At 44.3% G+C, this 25,188-nt stretch overlaps 1 protein-coding gene across 2 annotated transcripts in view; it reads right to left on the reverse strand.

The window, feature by feature from the left end:
* LOC125940149 (venom metalloproteinase antarease-like TpachMP_B) overlaps positions 1-19,248 on the reverse strand; it is a 34,556-nt gene extending 15,308 nt beyond the window's left edge. The window contains exons 1-6 of one of the 2 annotated variants that reach the window (XM_049655872.1): positions 19,147-19,248; positions 17,081-17,161; positions 11,451-11,546; positions 11,233-11,365; positions 6,614-6,646; positions 6,414-6,529 (exon numbers count right to left, since the gene is read on the reverse strand). In XM_049655872.1, the coding sequence (XP_049511829.1) occupies positions 6,414-6,529; positions 6,614-6,646; positions 11,233-11,365; positions 11,451-11,546; positions 17,081-17,161; positions 19,147-19,179 (492 nt within the window). In that variant the 5' untranslated portion in view covers positions 19,180-19,248. The remainder of the gene's footprint in view (positions 1-6,413; positions 6,530-6,613; positions 6,647-11,232; positions 11,366-11,450; positions 11,547-17,080; positions 17,162-19,146) is intronic. The other variant, XM_049655873.1, reaches the window with a different exon arrangement.
* Positions 19,249-25,188: the final 5,940 nt, after the last annotated feature.

Below are 25,188 nucleotides of genomic sequence, written 5' to 3' on the forward strand. Positions count from 1 at the left end.
TTTATCGGCCGTATAAACTTGTAAATATTCGCACACTAACTAAATTAACAAGCACGGTGTAACGTACGCACGGGTAAACATGAGCATATTTCGCTCGATGACCACGGAAGCTAGCTGTCAGAACATAGAATGGGAAGAACATGGAATGAGGAAGCGCGTCAGCAGCAGCGAGCGAATTCACCTACGTGCTGTCTCTCGCTTCAACGCGAACTAAGCGTCGAAAGCACAGCGTATACGAAGCTACCGGCCTTCGGCGTACTTTGTCTCCATAGCTGATCGCTTTGAATATGAAGCTCGCGCGTGTGCGCACTTTGCCCATGTCGGAGCTCGCTTTCAATGAAATTTGGAGGACGCTTAAGCTTTGGCTTTAAGCGTGGAACGCGCTAGCAGTCAAAGATCCCCGAATGCTTGTCAGGCTTCCTTGCAACTGCAGCTTTGTTTTTTCTCTAATTTCACTTCGCCTCCGCATGCGGCTGCCGTAGGGAGCCTACATGCAAACAGCGCTTGCATGTAGGCTCCCTAGGCTTCCTAGCAGGCGAGCGCCATCTGGATGGTATTTTTGCAAGGAGACAAACCGCTGCGCGCCGCTGTATGAGCGGTATAAATGCTGGGAAAGGGACTTGTGTTTGAGTTTCCGCGTAACAACATTATGTTTTCTCGTATATTCAACTTACAATCTAACGCTATCATGACTGTAGGTTGTTGTTAATTCGTACTTTACGATTTTGTAGCGTTACCTACACTGGCCTAGCCAAGCCCGCTTCACGCGGCACATCAAGAGCCGTGCTGCGCATGCGCAAGGATCAGTGATGTCACACGGCTCTATATATGTGATGTCTCTATAGTGATGTGATATATGTGATGTGATGTCCTAGTATATATATATATATATAATATATATCATATATATATATACATATATATATATCATTCCTTGATAGTTCAATCACTATTACCTTCCCTCTATATCAAATTGAAATACAGTATAATGCCTGCGATGTGAGAAGGTGGTAAAGACTTAAGTCTGATAGTCACAATAACCAACTCCGCGAAATCGACACCAGTTCTGCGCGTTGCTGGATGCTGCATGTCCATGCCCACCATATAGCTCTCTACTAATTTGCTTCGCTAGTCAGCGACATTTTTTTACAGCGAAGATCATCTCCGCGTCCGGCAACAGAAAAAAAAAAACTCCAACTGTTCGTATGCCCAGTGAAAGCGCGCGAGGGCGAGGGACGCGCGCTTTCACGGCGAACGCAGGAGGCCAGCAACGCGACTGAGTGAAACAGCGAGGGCGAGAGATGCGCGCTCACGGGGAGCGAACGCACGGCGAAGAGCAAACGCGACTTTTTCGTGAACTGCGCGTGTACTGCTAGCACCGCCTGTGCCGCTGAGGGCTCTAAGCGTCAACGTTTAGCCGCCGTCACGGCAGCATCAAGCAGCCGTGCTGCGCACGTGCATGCCAAGCCGATCAGGTGATAAGTCACTACGGACTTGCGCACCGGAGCCACCGGAGCCGGCACCTCTCGCGCACTCCGCCGCCGCCGCGCGCGACTCACCGCCGCCGGTCTGCGCATTCCAGAGTAGTGACGTTGTAGCCGTGGTAGACGCACTGGCGCCGGCGCGCGCTCGCTGTGCAGTCGCCGTCTGACACTGCGCTGGAGCCGCTGCGCTTCTGACTGGCGTTTGCCAGTGTGGTGTAGCCATGGAGAAGGAGAGCGCAAATGCTGCTCAACAGCGCAGAAGAACGGAGAAGCTTGACTCGTAAGAATAATCTTATCTTAAGAATAATTTTAAGAATAAGCTAAGAATAATCAGCTGAACCTTTGCTAACGCTACGTATATCCTGGCATAGCCGAGCTAAGCCACTGCAACTTTTTTTTTTCCTTTTGTATCTCTCTAATGACGAAGGCCTCGCGCATCCATCTCCCAATATCTGCGTCTTCCACCACTGAGCCTCAAAGCATGATTCCGCATCTTTTAGCTCCATCCCAACATCTATTTTTCAGCCGAACTACACTGTACTTCCCTTTCCCTTGGTACCCATTAAGTAAGCGTCTTAGACGAGCGCTTAATTGGCCTATACATTACTTGGCCAGACAAACATTTCTTAATCATACTTTCAACTAGAATACTGGCTGCCCCCCTTTTCTGCTTCATCTACACCACTCCCTTTTTATCACGTAATCTCATGCATATCATTTTCAATGTATTACCATTCTTAGGGTTATTCCTGTAATTATATATATGTATCTATGTTTCAATGTTTGTATCTATGTATATTTGTATCTAACCGTTTTCTCACCTACTCGGGTCACTGGTTACCTCGTGGTCGATTGGGTAGTGCATCGGGCTGCTGTGCTTAGGTACCGGTACCTAAAGTCAACATCGGACCAACTTGAGTCAATGAGTATGCTGCGATCTGTACATACCTGCCGCTCATCAACGAACCTCCTACACACCGACATGGGTTACTGTAGATGAGGAACTGGGTAGCTATACCACTGTTCAATGGAACTCTTCGACGTCGACTTGGAGCTCAGGGTGTCTGCCACTCGGTTTGTGCTGTATTTCAATGAACGTCTTTGACGCCAACTTTAGTAACTACGTATGTGCCACTGGCGATAGAGGAGTTCAGCGTCATCGGAATTCAAATTCGTTCTGTATAGGATGCCGTTGACACTTTTCAATGAAAGCCTTTCCCGTGAACGCTGTAGCGATCTTCGCCATGAATGCACTGGTTACGTGGCACTCTTAAACGAACACATCGCCAAATTGGGTCGATTAGTATGGGCCACTGTGTGCGCGGCGAGCGAGGGAACAATTTTCAGCATTCGCAGGCACCAACCACGCTTCTCGTCGCGGAAGCCACGCTCGGATTTCTCGGCAGTGCCACTAGATAGTGAAGCTTGCTGGTAGCCAAGCGTGAGAGAGGAGATCGAAGGCGATATAATATGGCGCCGAGTGTTCTTAGAGAAGCGCAAAAGGAATCCCGCTGTTGTACACACCTCATACATAAGTAGTTTCAACGGTGACAATACGTTGTGCTGCTGTATTGATTCAATGCTAAACGCATTAGAGTCAATAGTCGTAGCTAGATCGCATCCGCAGATTTTTTTCCTGCAATTAAACAGCCTTACATACCCGTAGCACATATCCAGCGACCCATCTTGGCGTCAAAGAGGTTCATCGAAGAGTAGCAAATACCCAACTGCACATACACAGTGACCGAAGTTCTCATCAAATAGGTTCACTGAAGGGCGCCGCATTCGTACACCCATAGTGACCCAATTTAATGTGACAGGCGTTCCTTGAAAAGTTGCGCATAGCCACTGTGACATAAACAGTGATCCAAGTTAGTCCGAGAGCTTCCTTAGTACCCTGTTCCTTCCGCACGCAGGCTGAGGCTCCACCCATAATTAGACAGATCATGAGCTGCCCACTGCCCCAAGTTGTCGTGGTTTGTGGAAAACAGTTAGGTACCAAGATAAATTAATACATTCATACCAGGAAGCACGTGAATTATCTTAAGATTGCTAATCGCTTTAAAAAATAAAAAAGGCTAGTAAAGAGTCGAGGAAAATTATAATGCGAAAGATTAGGCATGATGGTTACTTATAATTTGCCGGAATAATTTACGGTTAGTGTTATCTGTTATCTAATTTACGGTTATGTTATCTGAAGGGTTATTCGGGTAGGAAATGTGATGCAGGAAGAAAGAGGTTTAATACAAATATCTGTGTAATAATGATTGCTATGGAGACTGTGGTTTAGGGGGGAATATGTACATCAAGCTACGTTTACCAGGGAATGTCTGGAGTGTGGACCGAAATAGAAGGAGTGAAGCAAGCTTAGACGTGAGACGCGCGTGACCTTTTCGATGCTTATCTCGTGAGAAACAAGTGGCACTGGGGCATGCAGCACATGCAGCTAATATTGGAGTTTTCGACCGTCGCTCACGCAAACGATGTACACGAAGGCTCATAGAGGACAGACAAAGAGGTTAATATGTTTTACGTATATGTGGAGCGCGACACAGATGAGGAACAAGGAATGGACGACATGAGCACTACTGACAACTGAAAGTTTCATCATCAGCCTATTCATGCCCACTGCAGGACGAAGGCCTCTCCCTGTGTTCTCCACTTACCCCTTTGTTGCGCTTGATGATTCCAACTAGCGCCTGCAAATTTCATAACTTCATCACCCCACCTAGGTTTCTGCCGCCCTCGACTGCGCTTCCCTTCTCTTGGCATCCATTCTGTCACTCTAATGGTCCACTGGTTATCCATCCTACGCATTACATGGCCTGCCCAGCTCCATTTCTTTCTCCTAATGTCAATTAGAAAATCGGCTATCCCCGTTTGCTCTATAATCCACACCGCACTCTTCCTGTCTCTTAACGTTAGGCCTAACATTTTTTTTTTCGCTCCATCGCTCTTTCGGCGGTCCTTAAGTTGTTCTCGAGCTTCTTTGTTAACCTCGAAGTTTCTGCCCCATATGCTAGCCCCGGTAGAATGCAATGATTATAAACTTTTCTTTTCAACGACCATGGTAAGCTCCCAGTCAGGATTTGGCAATGCTTGCGCCGTAAGCACTCCAACTAAATTTTATTCTTCTGCAAATTTCCTTCTCATGATCAGGGTTCCCAGTGAGTAACTGAAAGTTTATTACTTGACAAACCATTACATACACTTAGGTCACGTGGTGCATACCAGATGTTCAAGGTTGCCGAGAAATCAATTGTATAAAATGACTTGTCAAGCAAAAACTTTCAGTTGCAAGTCAGCGCTCATGTCGATCATTCCTTGTCAAAAGTCTGCGTCGCGTTGCACATATACGTAAAATGTTGACATACAGGGCCCGCCACATTTAGGGTGAACACCTCTATAGAATTCAAGAGCCTATAGCAGTTGATCTTCAGCTCAAAATAAAGAAATATTATTTCTTTTATAGGTATCATTATCCGTCGTATTTGGCACATTTCTCAGTGAAGTAGAAGGCGTGGTGAAGTTATACCAGCCTGAATAGTAATGAGGCGTTTCCTTTTACACTGAACCACCCTGTACCTACTCACCTAACTTGATCTGCTGATTGAGACAAGGTAGGTGTAGGGTGTTCGCACAACGCAGATTAGCCGTGCGAGAAGGCGTGATCATACTAAGTTGCGGAATGCTTATCCTGCTTGTGGCATTTCTCTCTCTAGTTACTGCGTGGCGCTACTATAAGTAGGGGCTTTGCATTCAGTCTGTAGATATACGCACCGCTATCGTTTATAGTCTACGGAGCAGGGAATGTACAGGGAATGTGACCTGAGAATGGTGTTACAATGACGGAGAAGGCTATCGTCGCCGGTGTAGCCTGAAAGTGACTGATGAATGGGCGAGCCAGGCAAATCCTCTTCCGTGACTTTAATTTCAATAGCCGCAAAAGTATATTGCGTAACATAAATAGGCGGCGTAAGTGTTATCAGAGAGACGTGAAACGACTGTGTGTAGTGTTTTGGTTCGGATCTCGTGGTTTTTTCCGGCAGCGTGACGCCAGAAATTCAAGCAGCGTTAATAACCTATATTCGCTGAATTATTGGGAACGAAATTATTTTATTCAATTTCGCTTCGAATAATGCTGAAATCTCAGGTGTTCCGATAAAGTAGCCACTAATTTCACCTACGTTTCTATTGTGACATCGAGCTTCATTTGTGCACTATTGTTATGAGCTTTTAAGAACCTAATGCCATATATTGTGATGGGAGCGAGATGGAGGCGAAGGATTTATTTACAAAATATAGACAGAAGAGGCGAGGGCAAGAGATGTCCGATCCGGCCTAAGTGCTTGCGTCTTCATCGTTGTCTTTGTCGCTCTGCCAAGCATCACGTTGATCCATGTATGGATCGATCCGTAACAATATGTACACTGTATAATATACCACCGCATGTGCACTTCTAGAATAAAATATGCCTGAAGATAAAGTCATTTATTACTAATTTTGAGCTGTCGTACATCAAATATTGAATTATTTTATTACTTTCCTGTTTCTAACTGAAACAACAAAAACAAGTTTATGAAATATTTGCTGCTAAAACACCTAGAACCTTTCTCTAGAATTAAATGAATTGTGGGGTTTTACAGGCTAATACCAAGATCTCATTATGAGGCACGCCGTAGTGGGGGACTTCGGAATAATTTCGGCCTCCTGGGGTTCTTTAACGTGCACCTAAATCTAAGTACACGGGTGTTTTCGCATTTCGCCCCATCGAAATGCGGCCGCCATGGCCGGGATTCGATCCGGCGACCTCGTGTTCAGTAACCCAATACCATAGGCAATAAGCAACCACGGCGGGTCTTTCTCTAGAATATACAAACATTTAAGTGCAATATGTGCGACAGTACAAGTAAATTTGTTAATACTTACCGAAGCCATGAACTCAGTTACATATTGCTGCACAGTTTTGCCTTTTCTCTGCACTCTCTTCGTGAGCTCGCTGTCGACTATGACGTATGCTTCAGCGACGAAAGACAACGACGATTCTGTGAAGAAGGACGTGGCGCCTCGAAAATGTTCGGGTAAAGCGTTCGTGAATTACGAAGATGCAAAATGTTCACAGTACGTACGATTTCCTTCGGGTTGATCGGCTGATCGCGGTTCTGTGTAAAAACAAGAGCAGTGGTAAGTAGGTGCTTGAAATACGAACTTTTCATACAATAAAGATGTGATACTTTAATTGTGCCCTGCGAAAAGCGCCATCTCGTCTCTTACCCCCCGGAACAGAAATAGGATATCCGTGATGAAATGTAGGCAAATGAATATATAAATTGGTACCGTTCCGTATTTCCATACGCTTCTATGCGCTGTTGCTCTATCTACATTCAACATGTAGCAAGCTGCCCAAATTAGGATTATTTTACTCAGCCGAATATCTGCCTGCACGCGGAAAGCTGTCGGCACAGTTCGAATAAATTGGCTTGCGTATGAACGTATGCAAGTGCTGTTTGTATGCCATTTGCTGCCAAAGCGGCCTTAGATACCTATGGGTGCTATTGGACAAGCGGACGGATATTCTAGAGAGCGGCAGCAAGTAATCCGCTTCATAAAAATTAGAACTGACGTCAGGAAATGACATGTCCCGTCTGCCTCAGTTTGTCCCACCCAAACCTAAGAGCAGGCGCCGCGTCAAAAAGGTCTGTTTCTCCTTCAATACCAAGCTCATTTGCCCATACTTACGTTGTAGATCCCAGTAAGAATATAGACCGTGTGTATGAGTGTTGCGCTGTTTCACAACAATTCGGAATGCAATTTAATCTATAATCTGAGGTTTAGGTGCTGAAGTTTATTACTTTGACAGTGTTGAAAGCAGAACAATGGCTGCACCATAACGCTCCATAACGCTCCAATGTAAGAGATCAATGTTCTTGAGTTCAATGCATTATGACTTTTATAAAGTAAACTAAAATGCACTTTTTTTCTGCTTAAGGCAACCGGTACTATGGTCATATGCACAATTTTTTACGATCTTAATCTTTAACGTATGGTACTGACAGAACAGTTTTCTTGGTGGTTTTTATGTTTGACCAATGCAGATGATCGTTGTGAACTCTGTGTCATTTTTAAAATTATTAGGTTTTTCTGCAAAGCGTATCTCGCAATGTACGCAAAGCGAGTGACAAATGTGAGAGATTAATATAGTAATATTATATATACAATGTATATAGCAAGAACATTCCTCAAAAAGCAAGACAACAATACTAGCAGCTGAAAAAGTCTTCACTGGTAAATACGAACAATTACATATTCGGAGCACACGAGGCAAAGAATGTTTAGGACAAAAGAAACGACGTATTTATATAGTGACACCTCTTGCGCGGCGACGTCAAAAAGTACTATTCAGTAAAATGTCAATGCAAATAAAAAATACACACATCACGCAATGGCCACCAGTATGCAACACGAATGTTTACGTTTCAGCTGTGGTGCGGGCTAGGCGCTGAAGCTGCCGATCTCGTGCTCGCCTAATAGCTGGAGAATCTCAAAGCTGAGCTTCCTCCATGACGTTTCACTGTGAATGATTTTTATAGCAATCTGGTTCATACCACTACGCTCCTTTACAATGCTCGAGAGTCAGCGGCTTAAAAAGCAAACACTGGCGCAGCCTGGCGCACCTACAAACCAACACCACCGACGATCCAGTAAAAAGATAAATGCACCGTAATGTTAAACGTAACGTGGTTAAAGCGACGCGGTGCGGTGATAAATAAAGGCGAAGCGCGACCGTGCCGCGGCAACACTTCAGCAATACTGGGGGCGTAGTTGATGCGTTCCGTTTCCGTTATAATAATAATTTAATAATAATAATATAATAATTTCGTTATATTGCCGGGAACAAAGATTTATGTCTTGTTATATAATTTTCCACTCCCAGTAATGGGAGTGGAAAATTATATCACATGACATAAATTTGCAGAAGCGCAGGTAGCATCGCGGGCGCTTCTACATAATAGAAGCACTTTCTAATCGCGCAGATATCCGATGATTTTGGTGCGCTGCAGACAAGCTCTGCGTTGTAGACAGCGGCGGCCAACGATAAGAGGAGTGCGGAACCATGGAGCAAGCAAAGAAAAAGTAACACCTTCAAACGAAGAAGATTACGAAATATTGACAACTAAACAAAGAGGCTAGTATTACTAATATATACCACATACATCCACGCGGGAGACTGAGCCGCCGTCATCGGTTCACCCTCGTACGCTATCGCTCGCACATACAGCATACGGTGCGCGGCGATGATGTTATAGCCCTTGGACTTTATACGGAACATCATGGGGATGACGACGACAGTGATGACGACCGCAAAATGCGTCTGGAGTGTTCATATAATTGGTATCGTAATGCTAGGTATAACCCGCTATAACACTTGACAAACTTCTGATAAAGAAAAGCACGTCTTGTGATAAGCTATACCATTCTAACAGAGATTGGCCACTGAATGAATTCACAGAAGATATAAACAATTTATACGCGTGCCCATTGTTTTCTGCGTATCAATCACACATATCCGGTAAAATTAAAGAATCCTACATCAGTCTTGTCGAAATCAATCGAAAGATTTCCTGTGAATTTCTAGAACCTCGACGTGCTGTAAGCATTATCCATTTCTTGATCTTTCTTAATTACGATCCATAAGAGTGTAAAATGTTGAGACCAATGATTCTAAAACCAATTTCTGCCGCCAAGACAGGCTACATACATTAGGTAGTAGGGTCTAAACATAGAGTGCAGAGGCCTTAACTTCATATGATGCAACACATGAATATTTAACTGTGGCACAAAATCGACAAAATAACTAATTGGTACTGCTACTTAAAGTTGTTTTTGTTTTTTTATTACTCAAGGTTGTTCTGCTTCCGTTTTTTTTTATACTTGCTGTAACAGAAAAAATTTCTCCGGAAAGACGAAGAATCGATTGCGATCGCAAATCAGTAGACATATATACGAAGTGAGCATAGTATTTTCATTGGGCGTAAACTTGTGAACAATTTCTTACTAACTAAATTAACAAGCACGGTGTAAAGCGTGCACACCTAAATCTCAGCGCATCTCGTTCGATGACCGCGGAAATGTGCTGTGGAGACGCTGGAGGCGCGGCCGCAACCGCGAGCGAATCCACTTTCGTGTCGTCTCTCGCTTCAACGCTAACTAAACGTCTAAAACACAGCGCGTTCGAAGCTACCGGCGCTCGACGAACTCCGTCGATATCGCAGATCGCTGTGAAGAAGAGGCCCGCGTGGGTGCACACTTTTCCACGTTGCAGATCGCTTTAGGGTAGGGCGCCCGCGCGGCCACAGGTGAAGTAAAACGCCCCCCTTCCTCGCCTCCACCACCACACCTCCCCGTGCCTCGCGCGTGACAGAAGAAGCGCGCCTCCGCCCGGCCTTTCTCCCTCGCGCGCGTGAGAGTGAGCCCTGATCGTCGGCTGACCCTCGCAAGCTTTCACTCGCACATGCGTACGGCGCGCGTTGAAGATGTTACCATCTTTAGACTTTATACGGAACCTCACAGCGACGTCCACGACCACGGCAGAAATGCGCTCGGAGTGTCCATGTAATTGCTATATCGGAATAAATATTAAGTCGCCAACCTTGCAAGGACGAGGCATATAATATTCAAATGAATTGTTTATCTTTCATCAAAATTTGCGAAGTATGCCTAGAATAAGCATATGATAAATGTTTTAATAAAACTTCTTGCTGGGCGAGTTGGTTGATATTTCGAGGAAAATAAATATACTGCGCAAGCGCTTGGCCGTGTAGTGCTTGTCCGTGTCCCTCACTTTGTCCTTGTTTGAATCGTGCACAGTATATTTGGTGTCTTAGAAAGATTAATGTTTTGCGGAAGATTTTTTACCAAGAAGAAGTAGTTTATTGATTGAAAAATGTAGAGAGGTCTCCCGGAGAATGGAGTATCTGGCCTGCTACTCTACGTAGGGCAGGGGATGAAAAGAGGGTCACAACGGGGGGGGGGGGGGGGGGGGTGATAATGGGAGAAATGCGGTGAAAGGACACACCAAGTAACTGTTATCACAAGCTTGAGTCTGGGCCCGTGTTGCCTAAGAAACGTGAAAGAACACGCATTGTCTCTATCGTCTGCCAACTCTGTAGCCACGCGCCTATAGCAAGAGGTCCTCCGACAGCAGTCTATTGTCCTAACACAATTTAGTGTTCAGCTTGTTTCTGCACCTCACCAAAAGAGGTGCAGAACGAAGCTGACACTAAATAGGTGCTTGACCTCAACCTACCAATGGCTTCGTTTGGAATTTTTAGAGACAGTACCGGTCAGATGTGTAATACAGGAGTGCAGTGCATTTGCTTACGTTACCTGTGTGATACCACTCCGTCAGTGCCTTGCGCGCGATGGAAGACGGCGCGCTTTCTCTTCATCTTGCTCACTTGCGCGCGCGAGATCGAGCCACCATCCTCGTCTCACTCTCGCACGCTTTCCCTCGCAACCACAGCACATGGCGCGCGGACACGATGTTATCGCACTCGGACTTTACACAGAACATCCCGACGATGTCGACGACGACGGCGGAAATGCGCCTAGAGTGCCGATATAATTGCTATCGCAATTCAAGCGTTAAAGTCATTATTTGTGGCTTGGATATTAGCGTTCATTGATTATGATGGTAAGGAGGCAATGAAGCCATCGATAGAGGAGATAAATAGTAGGCAAGACTTACCAGCAAAACCAGGGATTCTTGGAGGTCTGTTAACAGTTTTGCTCTTTATTATTCTGTGTGATGCAGATTCCAGAGTCATCTCTTCTTTGTTTCCAACCGGCTCGATTTCGTGAGTGATATTCAAGACGCCATACTATGTAGCATGGCGAAAACAAATAATGATTATTAGTTGCCTTTCTCTGTGCCACAGTAACTTAAGCGATATATATTTGACCTACCAAATTATAGTATTCAGCTTGCTTGGGCTCGTGGAGCACTGTGACTTGCTTCTTTGCATCTTGGCACAGATATCTGTCGTAATAGTTGCCATTCACCTAAAAACAATACATACATATTTCTGATCGCTAGGTATTTCCTTCACTATGTCGCTTTATGGCTACTCTCCTTAGTGGTGCATGGCCCGCTTTGAAGTAGGAAAGATTTGATTTTACAGCGAAGCTTTTATGGGCTAGTTCCCCCAGGATCGTGTCCCCGTGTAGAATAAAAAAAATATCATCAGATTTAGGCTCCATGTGCGTGGCGGTTTTCAGCCAGTTGTGCCTTAGCAAAGGTGTCAAAACGGATGACTAACATGACTGATAGGCTATGACATCAATACCATCGCATGCTCGTCAGTTACGTCATGATGAACGATAATAAAATCACGTGTGATGCATACCCGCATTGGATATGCCGATATGAGCCACGGGCATGAAAGAAAGAATGAAGGAAAGAAATAAAGAGCGACAGAAAGAGAGCAATCAATAAGGTAAGAAAGAAATCACGTGTGGCTCATACCCGCGTTGGATATGTGGGTATGAGCCGCCGGGAGCAGGAGCGGGAGAGACCACACCGGTCACAATTCAGGTAACCCGCATTCTCCTCTCAATTACAGACCCATTTCACTTACCAGCGTGCCTTGCAAAATCCTTGAACGCGTCATAATTTTCCAATCTTGTTTGATTTCTGGAAGACAACTCTTTCCTCACTTCATTTCAGCCTAGTTTACGCAAAAACTACTCATGCGAAACGCAACTAATATCGTTTATACACAACATTTCTTCCTCTTTAGACAAAGGCCACATCATCGACTGTATCTTTCTAGATTTTGCGAAAGGTGGTTAACCGACAAGGTGTCTCATCGCCTACTGCTTCTTAAACTTAGTACTCTTAATATTGACGCCAATATTCTGAAATGGATAGAATGTTTTGTAAACAACCGTACCGAGTTTGTAACAGCTAACGATTATGCATCCCCGCACTGCGCCGTGAAGTCAGGTGTTCCTCAAGGCTCCGTCTTGGGACCGTTACAATTCCTAATTTATATAAACGACTTATCTGTCGTAAATAATAGTTCTATTAAACTATTTGCCGATGATTGCGTTATATACCGTGAAATAACTAATCAGCATGATAATGTTATGCTTCAGTTAGATCTAGATAGCATTTCAAGGTGGTACTCACAATGGCTAATGTTCTTAAATACGACTAAATGCAAAATTATGTCTGTCTCGCGTCGCTCCAACTCACCCACTTCTTTCGGCTAATTATCCATGAAACCAACCTTGAGCACGCGACTTGCTATATATATCTTGGAATCCAGCTAAATAGTAACCTTTCGCGGCACGCGCACATCGAACACATCACTAACAATGCAAACAGATCGCTTGGTTACATTCGCCGGAATTTTGCTAAAGCCCCACCCCATTTGAAGTTACTGCTCTACAAAACACTAATTAGACCGAAGCTAGAGTATGCATAATCGGTCTGGGACCCTGGTCAAAAAACATTAGCAGACACCATGGCGGCTGTTCAGAACAGGTCAGCACGTTTCATCCTGTCAAATTATCCCCGCACAGCAAGCGTTTCTATAATGAAGTCAAACCTTGGCCTTATTAATTTTCAGCTTCGGATTGTAGCTTCGGATTTGCAGGCTTGTCTGCTTGGCACGGAGGTCTTGCGGCACAGCGCACAACCGGGTGCGATGCATTATGAAAAAAAAAAAAAAAAGAAGTCGCAGTTTCGCCCGAAAGGCGAAGCATCGATTGCGGTAGCAAATTAGTAGATAGCTATAAGAAGCAAGGATGGTAGTTCAATGGGCCGTATAAAGTTGTAAACATTTGCTTACTAACTAAATAGACAAGCACAGTGTGACGCGCGCACAACTAAACATGAGCACATCTCGCTCGATGACCGCGGAAGCTCTCCGTGAAAACACCAGAGTGAGGAAAGCGCGCCAGCAGCAGCGAGCAAATTAACCTTCGCGCTGTCTCTCGTTTCGCTTCAACGCGAACTAAACGTCCAAAGCACAGCGCATACGAAGCTACCGGCACTCAGCGTATCCACTTTGTCCTCAATGCAGATCGCTTTGAAGATGAGGCCCACGCAGGCGCGCACTTCGCCCGCATAGCAGATCACTTTGAAGATACGGCGCCCGCGCCACCACGCTGTGAGCAGCGGCCGACAGAGCAGAACACCCCCCCCCTCCCTCTCCCTCTCCGTCGCCTAACTCCCGTGCCTCGCGTGCGAAAGAAGACTGCGCGCTTCCGGCCTGCCTTCCTCCTTCATGTGCGCTACATTGAGCCGCGATCGCCAGCTCACCCTCGTACGATTTCACTCGCACACACAAATTACAGCGCGCGGCGACGATTTTATCCCCGTCGGGCTTTATACGGAACCTCACGGCGACCGCAATGGCGACGGCAGAAATGCGCTTGAAGTGTTATTAAAGGCGCTATCACAATAAAGAAATACGAAACGAAAACAAGAATATCAATATAAAACGCATGTAGACAAATAGTGGCCACTTTTCCGCCGATCCAAAGGTGCAGTTAGTAGGCCATCTTCGTCGGGTCGGATTCCAAGCAAGGAGTGGCACAGAGGTTAACTCCGCGGCGTTTGCACCAGTACTGCGTCTCGTTCATGTTTTTGTAAGGATCATCTTTGTTGCCAGGCTGGTAGCACACTATGTATCTCATCTTGGTTGGTGCTTCTATGTTGGAGGAATTCATCGAAATGTCTACGTTGGACTCTGACTAACGGTACGCGTTGACATCATCCCAAGAAAGAGGCTAACACATCGTTGTTTCTTTTTGCTCCGCAACTCTGGAAAGCCATTTACAGGTGAGGAATCCTTCAAATACTTCCTATTGCACGCGCTTTTATTTACATGTGGCAGCAAGGCAGCCATGTTTCTCGTGCAGGCATCAGAGGAAGCGGCAATAAAGAGTAAGGCAAAAAACGGTGGCACAGAATGGACAAGTGCCGCCCTCTAGTGTTGAAAACTGCAAGTGAAACGCAATTTGGCAACTCTAGTCATCATTGGTTGGCTGTGCGAGGCATTTTTGTTCATGACGAGTATATTAGTCAACGGCAGAGAAACGGCTGGGGTGCCACGGATCTCAAGCGTTGGCTTGCATGAGATTAGTTCGTATGGTGTTTTATTCGGTTTTCATGGATGCGTGCGAAATACATCCAAATGCTAGGCCATTTTAATTGTCTGTAGTGAAGGTCCGAAGAATGTGCAGAATACTGCGCATGAATGAGCAAAGTGCGCAGCTTTGTAATATAGATTGATCAGTGAAATGATTTTGCTGATATCGATGGCTTGATACTGCGAGCCCGAATCAATCTTACGCACTTTCGAAGTGACAGCCACGCTAGGTTCAATCGGGCGTACGTATCATTGCGTCTGATTGCTTTGCGGAAAAATAACAATGGGATACCTATATTAGTCTCACAGCATACTCTAAACACATTTCCTTTAGGATCAAGACTACCACGATAAATATTTAACAGTGAAATGTAGAAATTTAACTGTAAACTCTTACATTAGAAGTCATTTGTGAGCGACTATAAAAACATGATAAAATTTTTCTTTACACCAGGACAGGAAGCCTAATGCCAACTGATGTGAAAAGCCTAAAACAATTTTTAAATAAAAGCTCTTGAAAGAGCAAGAATTCTTTGGCATTAGAAAGAAGTGAACGAGAAAGAATTCTGCTGCCAGTGGGAACTGCTTATGAATCAGAAAAGTACTCCGCCTGTTTTTCTTCCTTTTCTTTTTTCGGAATCATATTTGGGAAGTGAAAAGCAAGCTTGACATAATGAGTGACGATGAGTACGAAGGGTCTGTCATTAGAGCCCGGGCTGTGCGATTGTGGTTGGAAGAAACACGCACCAAGCGGCCATTGAGTGATGAAACATGTTGCGGTACGAAAAAATGAAGTTCGTAATAAGGTACACAGACATAAAAAGAAACGACTCAATTTGATTTCACAGATCATGCTTTTGTCGAACGGCATCAAGAGCTAGTGGGATAGGAGTTGAAGAAGAGGAAGGTTATCAAGGAACTTCTTTTTTCCGCAACTGCGGCCACAGATAGAAAATAGTAGTTAACCCAGCATTGAAGCGCCGATCTGCTTGATTGAAATAGAAAGTGGGACTCAAGGCCTACGCTGAGGAAGAACACCACACTCTGATAGTCTACGTACTGCCTTGTTGAGTGATTTTATATGTAAATTAAGCCAGCCCTTGCACTGCGTCATAAAGAAAGCGTATCAAGCAGCACATGTGCCAATTTCTTTAACGTCTACCCATGGTGTGGTCATGCCGAAGACCGAGGAAATAGCTAATTAGTTGTTCGTAGGATCTTATAGACCGATTAGTCTTACCAATGTTGGTGCTAAAATGTTTATGAAGATTTGACCTAGCAGGCTACAAAAAGTCGCCGTATCGCCCAAAAGGCGAAGCACTGATTTCGATGTCTTCGTCGGATGTCTTCGTCACAAAATATCTCAATGGAAATAATTTTATTGCGATAGCAATTATATGGACACTCCAGGCGCATTTCTGCCATCGCCGTCGTCGTCACTGTGAGGTTCCGTATAAAATCCAAAAGCGATAATATCGTCGCTGCGCGCCCTATGTTGTATGTGCGAGTGAAAGCGTCTCAGGGTGAGGAGGCGATCGCGGCTCAATCTCGCGCACGCAAGGTGGGGAGGTGAGATTGAAGCGCTTCGTCTTCCAGTGCCGCGCAGTGCCCCGGATGGATGGTAGGGAGAGGGTGCGGCACGAGCGGCTCTGCTCTGGGCGGCCCGAGCGGCTGCGCGCGCCCGCCAGGGCCGCAAGGCATCGGGGAGAGGGTAAGGAGGAGGGAGGGTCGTTGTACGCCACGCGCACCTGCCCAGGCCGCTGTATCTTCAAAGCCATTTGTGGCGAGGACGGATTGCAGCCTGCGCTGTGTTTTCGCTGCTTAGTTCGTGTTTATGCGATGGGCAGCACGAAGGTCAATTCGCTCGCTGCTGCCGCCGCGCTTACTCACTCCAGCATTCTGACGGCAATCTTCCGCGGTCATCGAGCGAGATGTATTCATGTTTACCTGTGCGCGCGTGATGCCGTGCTTGTTAATTTAGTTACTATGCCCATGTTTACAAGTTTATACGGCCGATAAAACTACGGTTACTATCGTTACTAAGTATAGCTCTCCACTGATTTGCTATCGCAATCGATGCTTCACCTATCTGGCGAAACTGTGACTTTTTTAAAGAAAAACGGGGCTTATGCTTCTTATTTAGGCATTCATACGAGTGCTCACAAATGCTCACAAATTGTGCTCCGAAATTGGCCAAGAAATTGAAAAATCAAGCGCGTTTTTTTTTCAGATTAGCTGGAGCATTGCATAGCCTTCTTAAAAGCCATTCCAAACGAAAAGTGACATATATGTACCGTGACAGCCTCCTAAGCATTATAGGTATTTTGCACCGGATAGATCACTCTATAAACAAATGGCGCTTGTGCCGCGCCAAGCCACTGATTATTTCTACAAGAATATTGACTCACAGTGAAGTAAAAGTACTAGGAAGCTTACCAGCAAGTATGCGACCGGCATAGTAAGCAACATGGCAGCAAAGAACATCGAACGCAAAGTCCGAGAGGGTGACACAATCTCCTGGGTGGCGGCAATGGAAAGGAAACCTGCTATGAGTAACTACCTAATAGTTAAAAACGAAATCAGGAAAGAAACAATTTGTGATAACTCAAAAAGAACTCTTTACATTTCGAAGCGAGATCAGGATGCCTTAAAACGCGTAGTTATATATGGCTAGGTACACCAAGGAAGTAAAAGTTTCTGCTTGCTGCGGTAAAGCTGGGGAAACGATGGAACACGTTGTATTGGAATGGAAAGATGTCTAGCAAGCTGTCGGTTTGGGCTCAGCTGCCCTCCTTGAAGCCCTTGCGTTCCGGGCTAGCAGGAGGAACGCAAATATGTCCACGATAAAGATAAGTAAAAGGCGATTGGTGGTTCGGTGGAGGAAAAGTAGGAAGACCGCAAACATAAACAGTTATTCTGCTCTACATTTCCATTTCAACCTCAGATAATTTTCCCGTTGCTTTCCTTGGCTTCATTGTCTGTTGGCTGTATGGTCAAGATTAACAAGAATCGAGACCCCCGGTTTCCCTCGCTCCTCAAACAGGCAGGACGTGTGTGAAGTCAGCTCCTGAACAGCAGTTTTCAATGTGGGGAACACGGTAGATGTCACAGATGCGGGACCTGAACGCGATGCAACGTAATGCTAAAGCATTTCTCTCGCATTTGCCGCTATATCGCCATTTTCTTGCCCTTTCCTTCCTTTCATCAGATCTTCAGTTACAGTGTTTAAATCGCTGCTTTCCCAAACAAGAGGCAGGCGTAGTGCCCCTTTCTGTAACAATTGCCAATCGGCTGCTTGCGTTCTTTTTTATCGGTCAGTTCGCATGCTTTGCAAGGAAATAATCATTTTGTTGCGTGTAACTCTAGTGGAAAGCTATTCACGAGTTGCATTTACAATACTAGCCTAAGCACAACTAAGATGGTAACAAAACAGTATTTGGCAGTACTATGTTATTTTGATTGTCATCACTTCAGTGACGCTGAGGTAGCCTTCATTTCCCGCTGTACTGTATAAATATATTTCAGAGAACGTTTATGAAAGGGTTTGGCTTCACTAAAAACCCCTCAGAGTGACAGACAAAGTTTGAAATGATGAAATGGACGACTTAACAAAGGCTACTTCCGTGTTTTCAAGATCTCACAGGTTGCTCGCGAGTAATCTATGGTCATAAGTCATCGTCCAACGGCTTGCGTGTATCTGCCGACAAACTGATTATAAGGTCTACGCTGACGTTTCACAGGGCGTAAAATACCAGAGGAGTAAAGAATGTCAAAGAAAGCATGCATTTTCTTATACGAGATTCCAGATACCATAGTGTATGCAGCGATAAAATATTTAGCTAGCATGATCATGACAGCGTAGTGTGCACATTGGAAAAGTCTTTTTAGTAGGATCAAGAAACATATAAGTGCCCCTTTATCTTAATTGCGTATTTGCACTGTTGTAATGGTTATGAAAGAATAAATGGTAATTGCAGGGGAATCACGTATATATGCTGGTTTAGTACTACAAAGTCAGGCAGTACAGTGCAACAATGTCGTGCCCACCACTGCTATTGCACTGTACTAGCTGGCTCATTTTGAAACCAGTCAATATTCACTGATTTTGTGTTGCGTGGTTCCTTTATGCTGCAAGTATGTATGTACCTCCCTAATATGGGACAGGTAGTACGCGCTAGCTAAGCCCTACACGGACGGGCACCTGTAGCGCTCACAACAAGAAAGGGTAGAAGGAACGGCTCCATGAGATCATTCTAGAAGAAGTATTCTGTAAATGTGGGATATGCAAACGCAAGACCATTAAAATCGCTTTTACTGAGCATTAAATTCATGGTTAATACGGCAAAAGTGGCTTTACGACGGTTTTCCTACTACTTTTAAACGACAATATCCTCACCCGGTGTAAAAAATGCGCAAATAATTGGGGAGGCAAGCAGTGTAATGTAGGCTTAGATACCAACGATGAAATAGCATATGGAAAGAACATTCACATGTAGGCTGACCTTTCTGCATCCCAGTCCCCATGGAGAGCACATTTCTTGCCTGTTGCGCTACTATGACATGCGAAAGAGGGGCTAGAAAGTGACTCTCAGGCACCACTCAGCCACATGTGCTTTCTTCAAATGTTGGGCACAGTTTTTATTTGAAGCACATAATTGAGGGCTGTTTGCATGAGCCATATCTGCATACAATTCAATTCAGCAAACGTGTAGCGTTGAAGCGAGAACTTCGATATTTATTATTGCATCCGCCGTCAGCAGAGATAAGGTCACAGCCTCTGCTCAAATGCCAAGACAAAGCTACCGCGGCACCATGTCGTCTAACAATGAATACGCGAAATTTACCAAAGTTTCACATTGCTCTCCGGGTTTAAAGGGCCCTGAAATATTTTTAGAATATAGTAAAAAAAAAACGACGCCGATTTGTCGTAGAGGCTGCTGCAAACATGTGAGCCATATTAAATTACTGCACTGCATGCAGCAGGGAATCTATACAGTACTTTCAAGCACAACGAGAATTCGCTGGCTCTCTCTTTCGCAATGTCGTCATACAGCGTCATCAAAAGCTGCTGCCCTTCAACGCTATTGACTGATTTCCTGATTGCAAGAGATTCGTAGTACATTGTTGCTAAGTTTCAGGCAAATGAATGACAAATACATATGTCTGCGATCTCAAAAAGACAGGGACATCAGTTCGTCCTTGCAATGCGTGCAGCTGCGTCTGCTGCGCGTGCCCTCCGAGATGGCAGCAGCGTGCTGCGTAGCGTAGTCTACCACCACTGCCGTGGGGCGCCGCGAGGAGTCCTTTCGCCGTGGCTTTGCCCTCTTGGCTTATCGGCAGTATAGTTTCCAGCGCGCAAGCTGAGACAAAAGGAGAGAGAGAACCGGGCATTGGTGCCATAACTCTACCTATAGTTTAAGGTTACGAAAAATATTTTCAGAATGACACTCGTAAGACGGCGTCCTTTAATAGCAATGTCATTCCATGATTAGATAGAAAAATGTTCAAGACACCTTTAAATGCGCCGTAAGTGCTGTCGGAGCAATCTAGGCAAAGCTTCAGTACTGGTAATTGGCTAATTTGGTAATAGCACCCTTCAAATAGTACCAAAGCAGTTGACGGGTGCAAACTGTGCCTAGCGGGTATGAAGTCTGCGACTACCCGTCGACTCCGAGAACTCTCTGGGCATCCGCGGGCTACTGTTAGCGATGTGTAAAACGAAGGTCATGCCAGGAGCAACACTTATACTGTGTCGCGCTTCACCTCCATAAGCGGTGATGGCGGTGTTTTCTTTACTGTTTTTTTTTTGTTTTTATTTTCGGAGCAAGAACCTGTAATCTTGCGAGCTTCTCGCGACACATACACGCGAATTTCTTTTGAAATATAAAATATTGCGCGGTGGCATTGTCAGCATTGTATGCCTTCATAGTCAGTCAGTAGTCAGTAGTCAGCATTGTATGCAGACTAACTGAAGTTAAGCTCTTTATAAGCTTCCAACTTTCTTTGCAGTTTGGCTTTAATAGCCTTGATTTATTTGGCTGACTCTGAACGTACAATACTTTTGTAGCTGTCTCCTCACCCGCCCTGTTGGCTTAGCGGCTATGGTGTTGCGTTGCTAAGCACGACGTCGCAGGATCAAATCCCGGCCGTGGTGGCTGCATTTCGATGGGGGCGAAATGCAAAAACGCCTGTGTCTCGTGCAAGGATCCCCTGGCGGTCAAAATTAATCCAGAGTCCCCAGTACGGCGTGCCTAATAATGAAATCGTGCTTTTTTCACGTAAAACCCCCGAATCCAATCACCCGTAGCTGTCTCCTCCAATTTTAAGCACGTTTTCAGTACGAACACTAAACATTTCAGATTATTGTTTGAGCCGTACACTTCCGAAACCACTGTTCGTGTCAGTTGGCGTTGTTGGCGTATTGAAAGCAACGCGATTAGTTGTCACTTTTGAAGGTGAACTCGTCCGTCACGTTTTCTTTTTACAGAGAGCTGTTAAGCTGTTCGTAAGTCCGCTTCGTGCCGACAGAACACTCGGCCCAGCTGTGCGTCGCCGAGCCACGGAACCTCTTCGCATCACACACGTGCGTAGGGCGAAGTCTCGCCGCGGAATGCGTGCGCTTCGCCTTCCCTTTCCCCAACCGAGAAGAAGCGAAGCAAGTGTGCGCTTAGCCGTGACGTCACTGCTATGCTAGAAAGCTCTGAGCAGTCGGCGCGCCGACAGACATGACGCCCCTGTCGTCTATTGAACACGCGAGCACGCGTTCACAGCTACCATGGGGCGAGCGAAGAAAGGTAAGACTCCCGTGGAAGAAGCCGCCTACAAGGAGGCTCGGCGCGCGGCTCAGAGGGACTACGAACGGCAGAGGAGAGCTGATCCTGCCCATCGCGCCGAGGCCACCGACGACAAACGCCGTCGCCGTGCTGAGGATCCCGATTTTCGGTCCAGAGACAACGAACGCTGCCGACTGAATGCTCGGCCCCGCCGGGAATCAGTTGCCTTCGGCGAAGCTTCGCAAGAAGCCATGCATCACATTGCTAAAGCTAGCAACACTTAGTATGAACCTAGCCGAGCCATGTATAACCTCGCAACACTTATCTACTACTACTACTACTACTGCTGCCGCCGCCGCTGCTGCTGCTGCTGCTACTACTACTTCTACTAATACTACTGCTGCTGCTGCTACTGCTGCTACTGATGCTACTACTACTACTACTACTCCTGCTGCTGCTGCTGCTGCTGCTGCTACTATTACTACTACTACTACTACTACTACTACTACTACTACTACTAGTACTACTACTACTACTACTACTACTACTACTACTACTACTACTACTACTACTACTACAGCCGGAACTAGCTCCGCTGGGACCCAGCCTTGCGCCACTAGTGCAAACTGCCCACATTTTTTTAGTGAATATAGCTTTCGCTCCTCTCTGGCAGTTTCTAGTCATTGTCGTTTTTTGGGGGTTGTCCTTGATTCCAACTTAAAGTACATTACCCATATTTCTCATCTAATGCAAAAAGATTGATATAGTATCTGGATTTTTATAAAAGCACGTCCATACTTTAGTCTACCAACCTTGCTTTCTCTTTATCATGCATTCATTCTCAGTCAATTCACCTACTGCATTGCGACTTGGGGCAACACATATAGCTCTCATCTTGCTCGTTTACAATAGGTTCATAACTAGGCCATCTGCATTATTACATTCCAGTCACCCCGATGCAGTGTATCTGCTCTTTTGCAAGAGCATCGCATTCTCACAATTCATAAACTATTTCATTTAAACATGGCAATTCATGTCTACAATTCCTTTCACTAAAACATTTCCCAAATAATTTTAAACACTGACTAACTCGCTAATCATAATAAAACTCGATTTGGATTAGCTTACAACTTCTTATTACCTAAAATCAGAACTAATTATGGTAAATTCACTTCTGCGCTCAGAGCGATGTCTTTCTGGAGCTGCATTCCAACGGACATAGAGCTGTCTCCTAGTATAGGCAGCTTTAAAAAGCATTTATTCTCATATTTACTTAACTTTGAATGCTGTGGTGTAATTTAACAAGTGCTGTTTACTTCGTTTACGTGTAAACCATTATATCTGTTTAACATTGCACTATATCTCAGTCCACTTGTTTCCTTGTGTCCGTACTTGTTAAAACTCTGCCTCTTGGCTACATTTCACTTCCCCTGATTTGTTTTGTTTTTAATTCAGTACAAGATGTAATTCTGTACAGCGTTATGCCATGTTTTCAGTTTAGTTGTTTTCTTGCATTAATACATGTTAACAATTATACCCCTTTGTTGCATTTGCATTAGCCTGAATTGTTTTGTTACTTTTTATTTGTTCAAAACGTAATTCTGTATACCAATATATAATGTTTTAGTTCTTTTGCTGTCGCGTGTAATTATTTGTAGACAACTTTACAACATTGCTCCATTTTCGCTAACCTAATTTGTTTTGTTCTTAATAATAGCTTTGAGACCTCCTCCTGTATGTCTTGTTACTTTGCGTTTATTTACGTGAGTGAATAAATAAACTGTATCATAAAAAATGCCTTGCCTGATAAGGTTTTTCACGATGGCCAAGAGCTTGCTGGCAGATCACTAACGGATACTTCAATAAGCATTTTGTTAAATCGGCGATATCAAACCCAGTTTGTCCTGCAACAATACTTTTGACCTCTATCTTTACTGACAGTCTGTTCCTGGTACCAACTGACAGTTTTGAAGGTTATAGCACATTCATGCACTTAAATAACATCAGAGCCTCAGATTCGGACAATCTTCAAACATAATCCTGTTAAATACGTTCTCGAAATTATCGTACCTGTGTTAGTGCATATATTCAATTTGCTTTTTTCGTCGGGTGTTTTCCCTCAGGCTATGAAGAAAGCAGAGTCTCAGTTCCTTTGCAAGGGTGGTGAGAAAAATCAGGTTACAAAGTACATACCGATAAGTATTATTCCTCCTTTTTCTAAGGGCCTTGAAAAAATTATTTGTGTTTGAGTAACGAAATGTTTTCGATCAAAAATATGTTCTCTGACGCTATGTTTGGATTTAGGAAAGATAGATCAACAGAAAATGCCCTATTGGTAATTAAAGAACATATATTAAAAACATTCAAAATAACTTGTACACATTAGGCCTTTTTGTAGATTTTAATAAAGCGTTTGACTGCATCACTCATGAAATTTTAATGAATAAATTATCTTTCTACGGAATTCGCGGTAACGCTCTTGAGCTATTTAAACCTTACCTGAATAAAAGAAGCCTGTCCGTATGCATTGGCGGAGCGCAAGCTTCTTTCCTTCCAGTGTTAAGTGGGATCCCGCAGGACAGCGTATTGGGACCTTTGTTACTTAACGCCTTTATTAATGATATTGTCAATACCGATACAACAACACATTTCGTTATATACGTGAATGACGTTACTGTGCTACTTTCTGGACCGAGCGCAGATGACTTGACAGTAAAATGTAATAACTTACTTAAGGAGTTACTCTCTTGGTCTCTATCTAATGGCATACAAATTATTTCGCAAAAAAAAAAAAGCTTCATTGTTTTGCGCAAAAAACAAACTTCTTCATTCAAACAACGCTATCCTACATGGTGAGCAAGAAATAGAATTAGTTGAAAAACACAAGATACTTGGTGTCACATTTTGTTCTAACCTTAGCGGGGACACACAAATTATTAAGATTTGCAAAAAGCTTTCATCGGCAGCAGGACTGATGTCACGCTATCGCGTGTCTCTTCCTGTTCGCATTAAACTTCATATATACCATGCACTGTTCGAATCACATCTTACTTACTGCAATTTAGTAGAGGCAACGACTACTACTACCAACGTCACCAAGATTCTAACACTTCAAAAGAGGGTAGTTAGTTAGAGGGTAGCATATTCCCTAGCTTTCGCATAAGGAATATGCTTTCCGCACATACAGTATTGTTCCTGTCACATGAATGTAGGAATTGCGCATTTTACATTCCTTCCGCTTCTCAGCTACTGCATTTCGGGAATTTCTAACAAGACTCGCAGCGTTACAATTTCACAATAAACGTCATAGCACTAGGAGTGATCCTACATGTTTCCTCCCAAGCTTCCGCACAAATTATAAGTGGCAGATGTTAGAACAGAACTAAGCCTTTATATTCAATAAGTATACCGACATTCATCATTACACTTTAAGCAAACTAAGACAACATTTTATTGATGCGCATTTCTTCTGACAATTGCTTTTCCCTGTTTTTCAACTACTAGTATTGGTATATACTGAATTTTATTTGTTATCCTTGTTTGCTTTACTTATAATATTGTGTAACTTCACTAGTATGTAATGACTAGAGACCGGATTTTAGGCAAATGCTTTTTTGTTCCTTGCGCTCCTATCGCCCCACTTTGATATATAAGCATGAATTAGAGGTTCAGAAGGGCTTTTATAGTGTTTTGATAGTTCCTATAAATGCCTATTTTGGCGTTTGTGCCTAAATGCCTATAAATGCCTATAACTGCCTATTTTCAATATCG

The sequence above is a fragment of the Dermacentor silvarum genome, chromosome 9, assembly GCF_013339745.2.
Source record: "Dermacentor silvarum isolate Dsil-2018 chromosome 9, BIME_Dsil_1.4, whole genome shotgun sequence".
Taxonomy (NCBI): Eukaryota; Metazoa; Arthropoda; class Arachnida; order Ixodida; family Ixodidae; genus Dermacentor; species Dermacentor silvarum.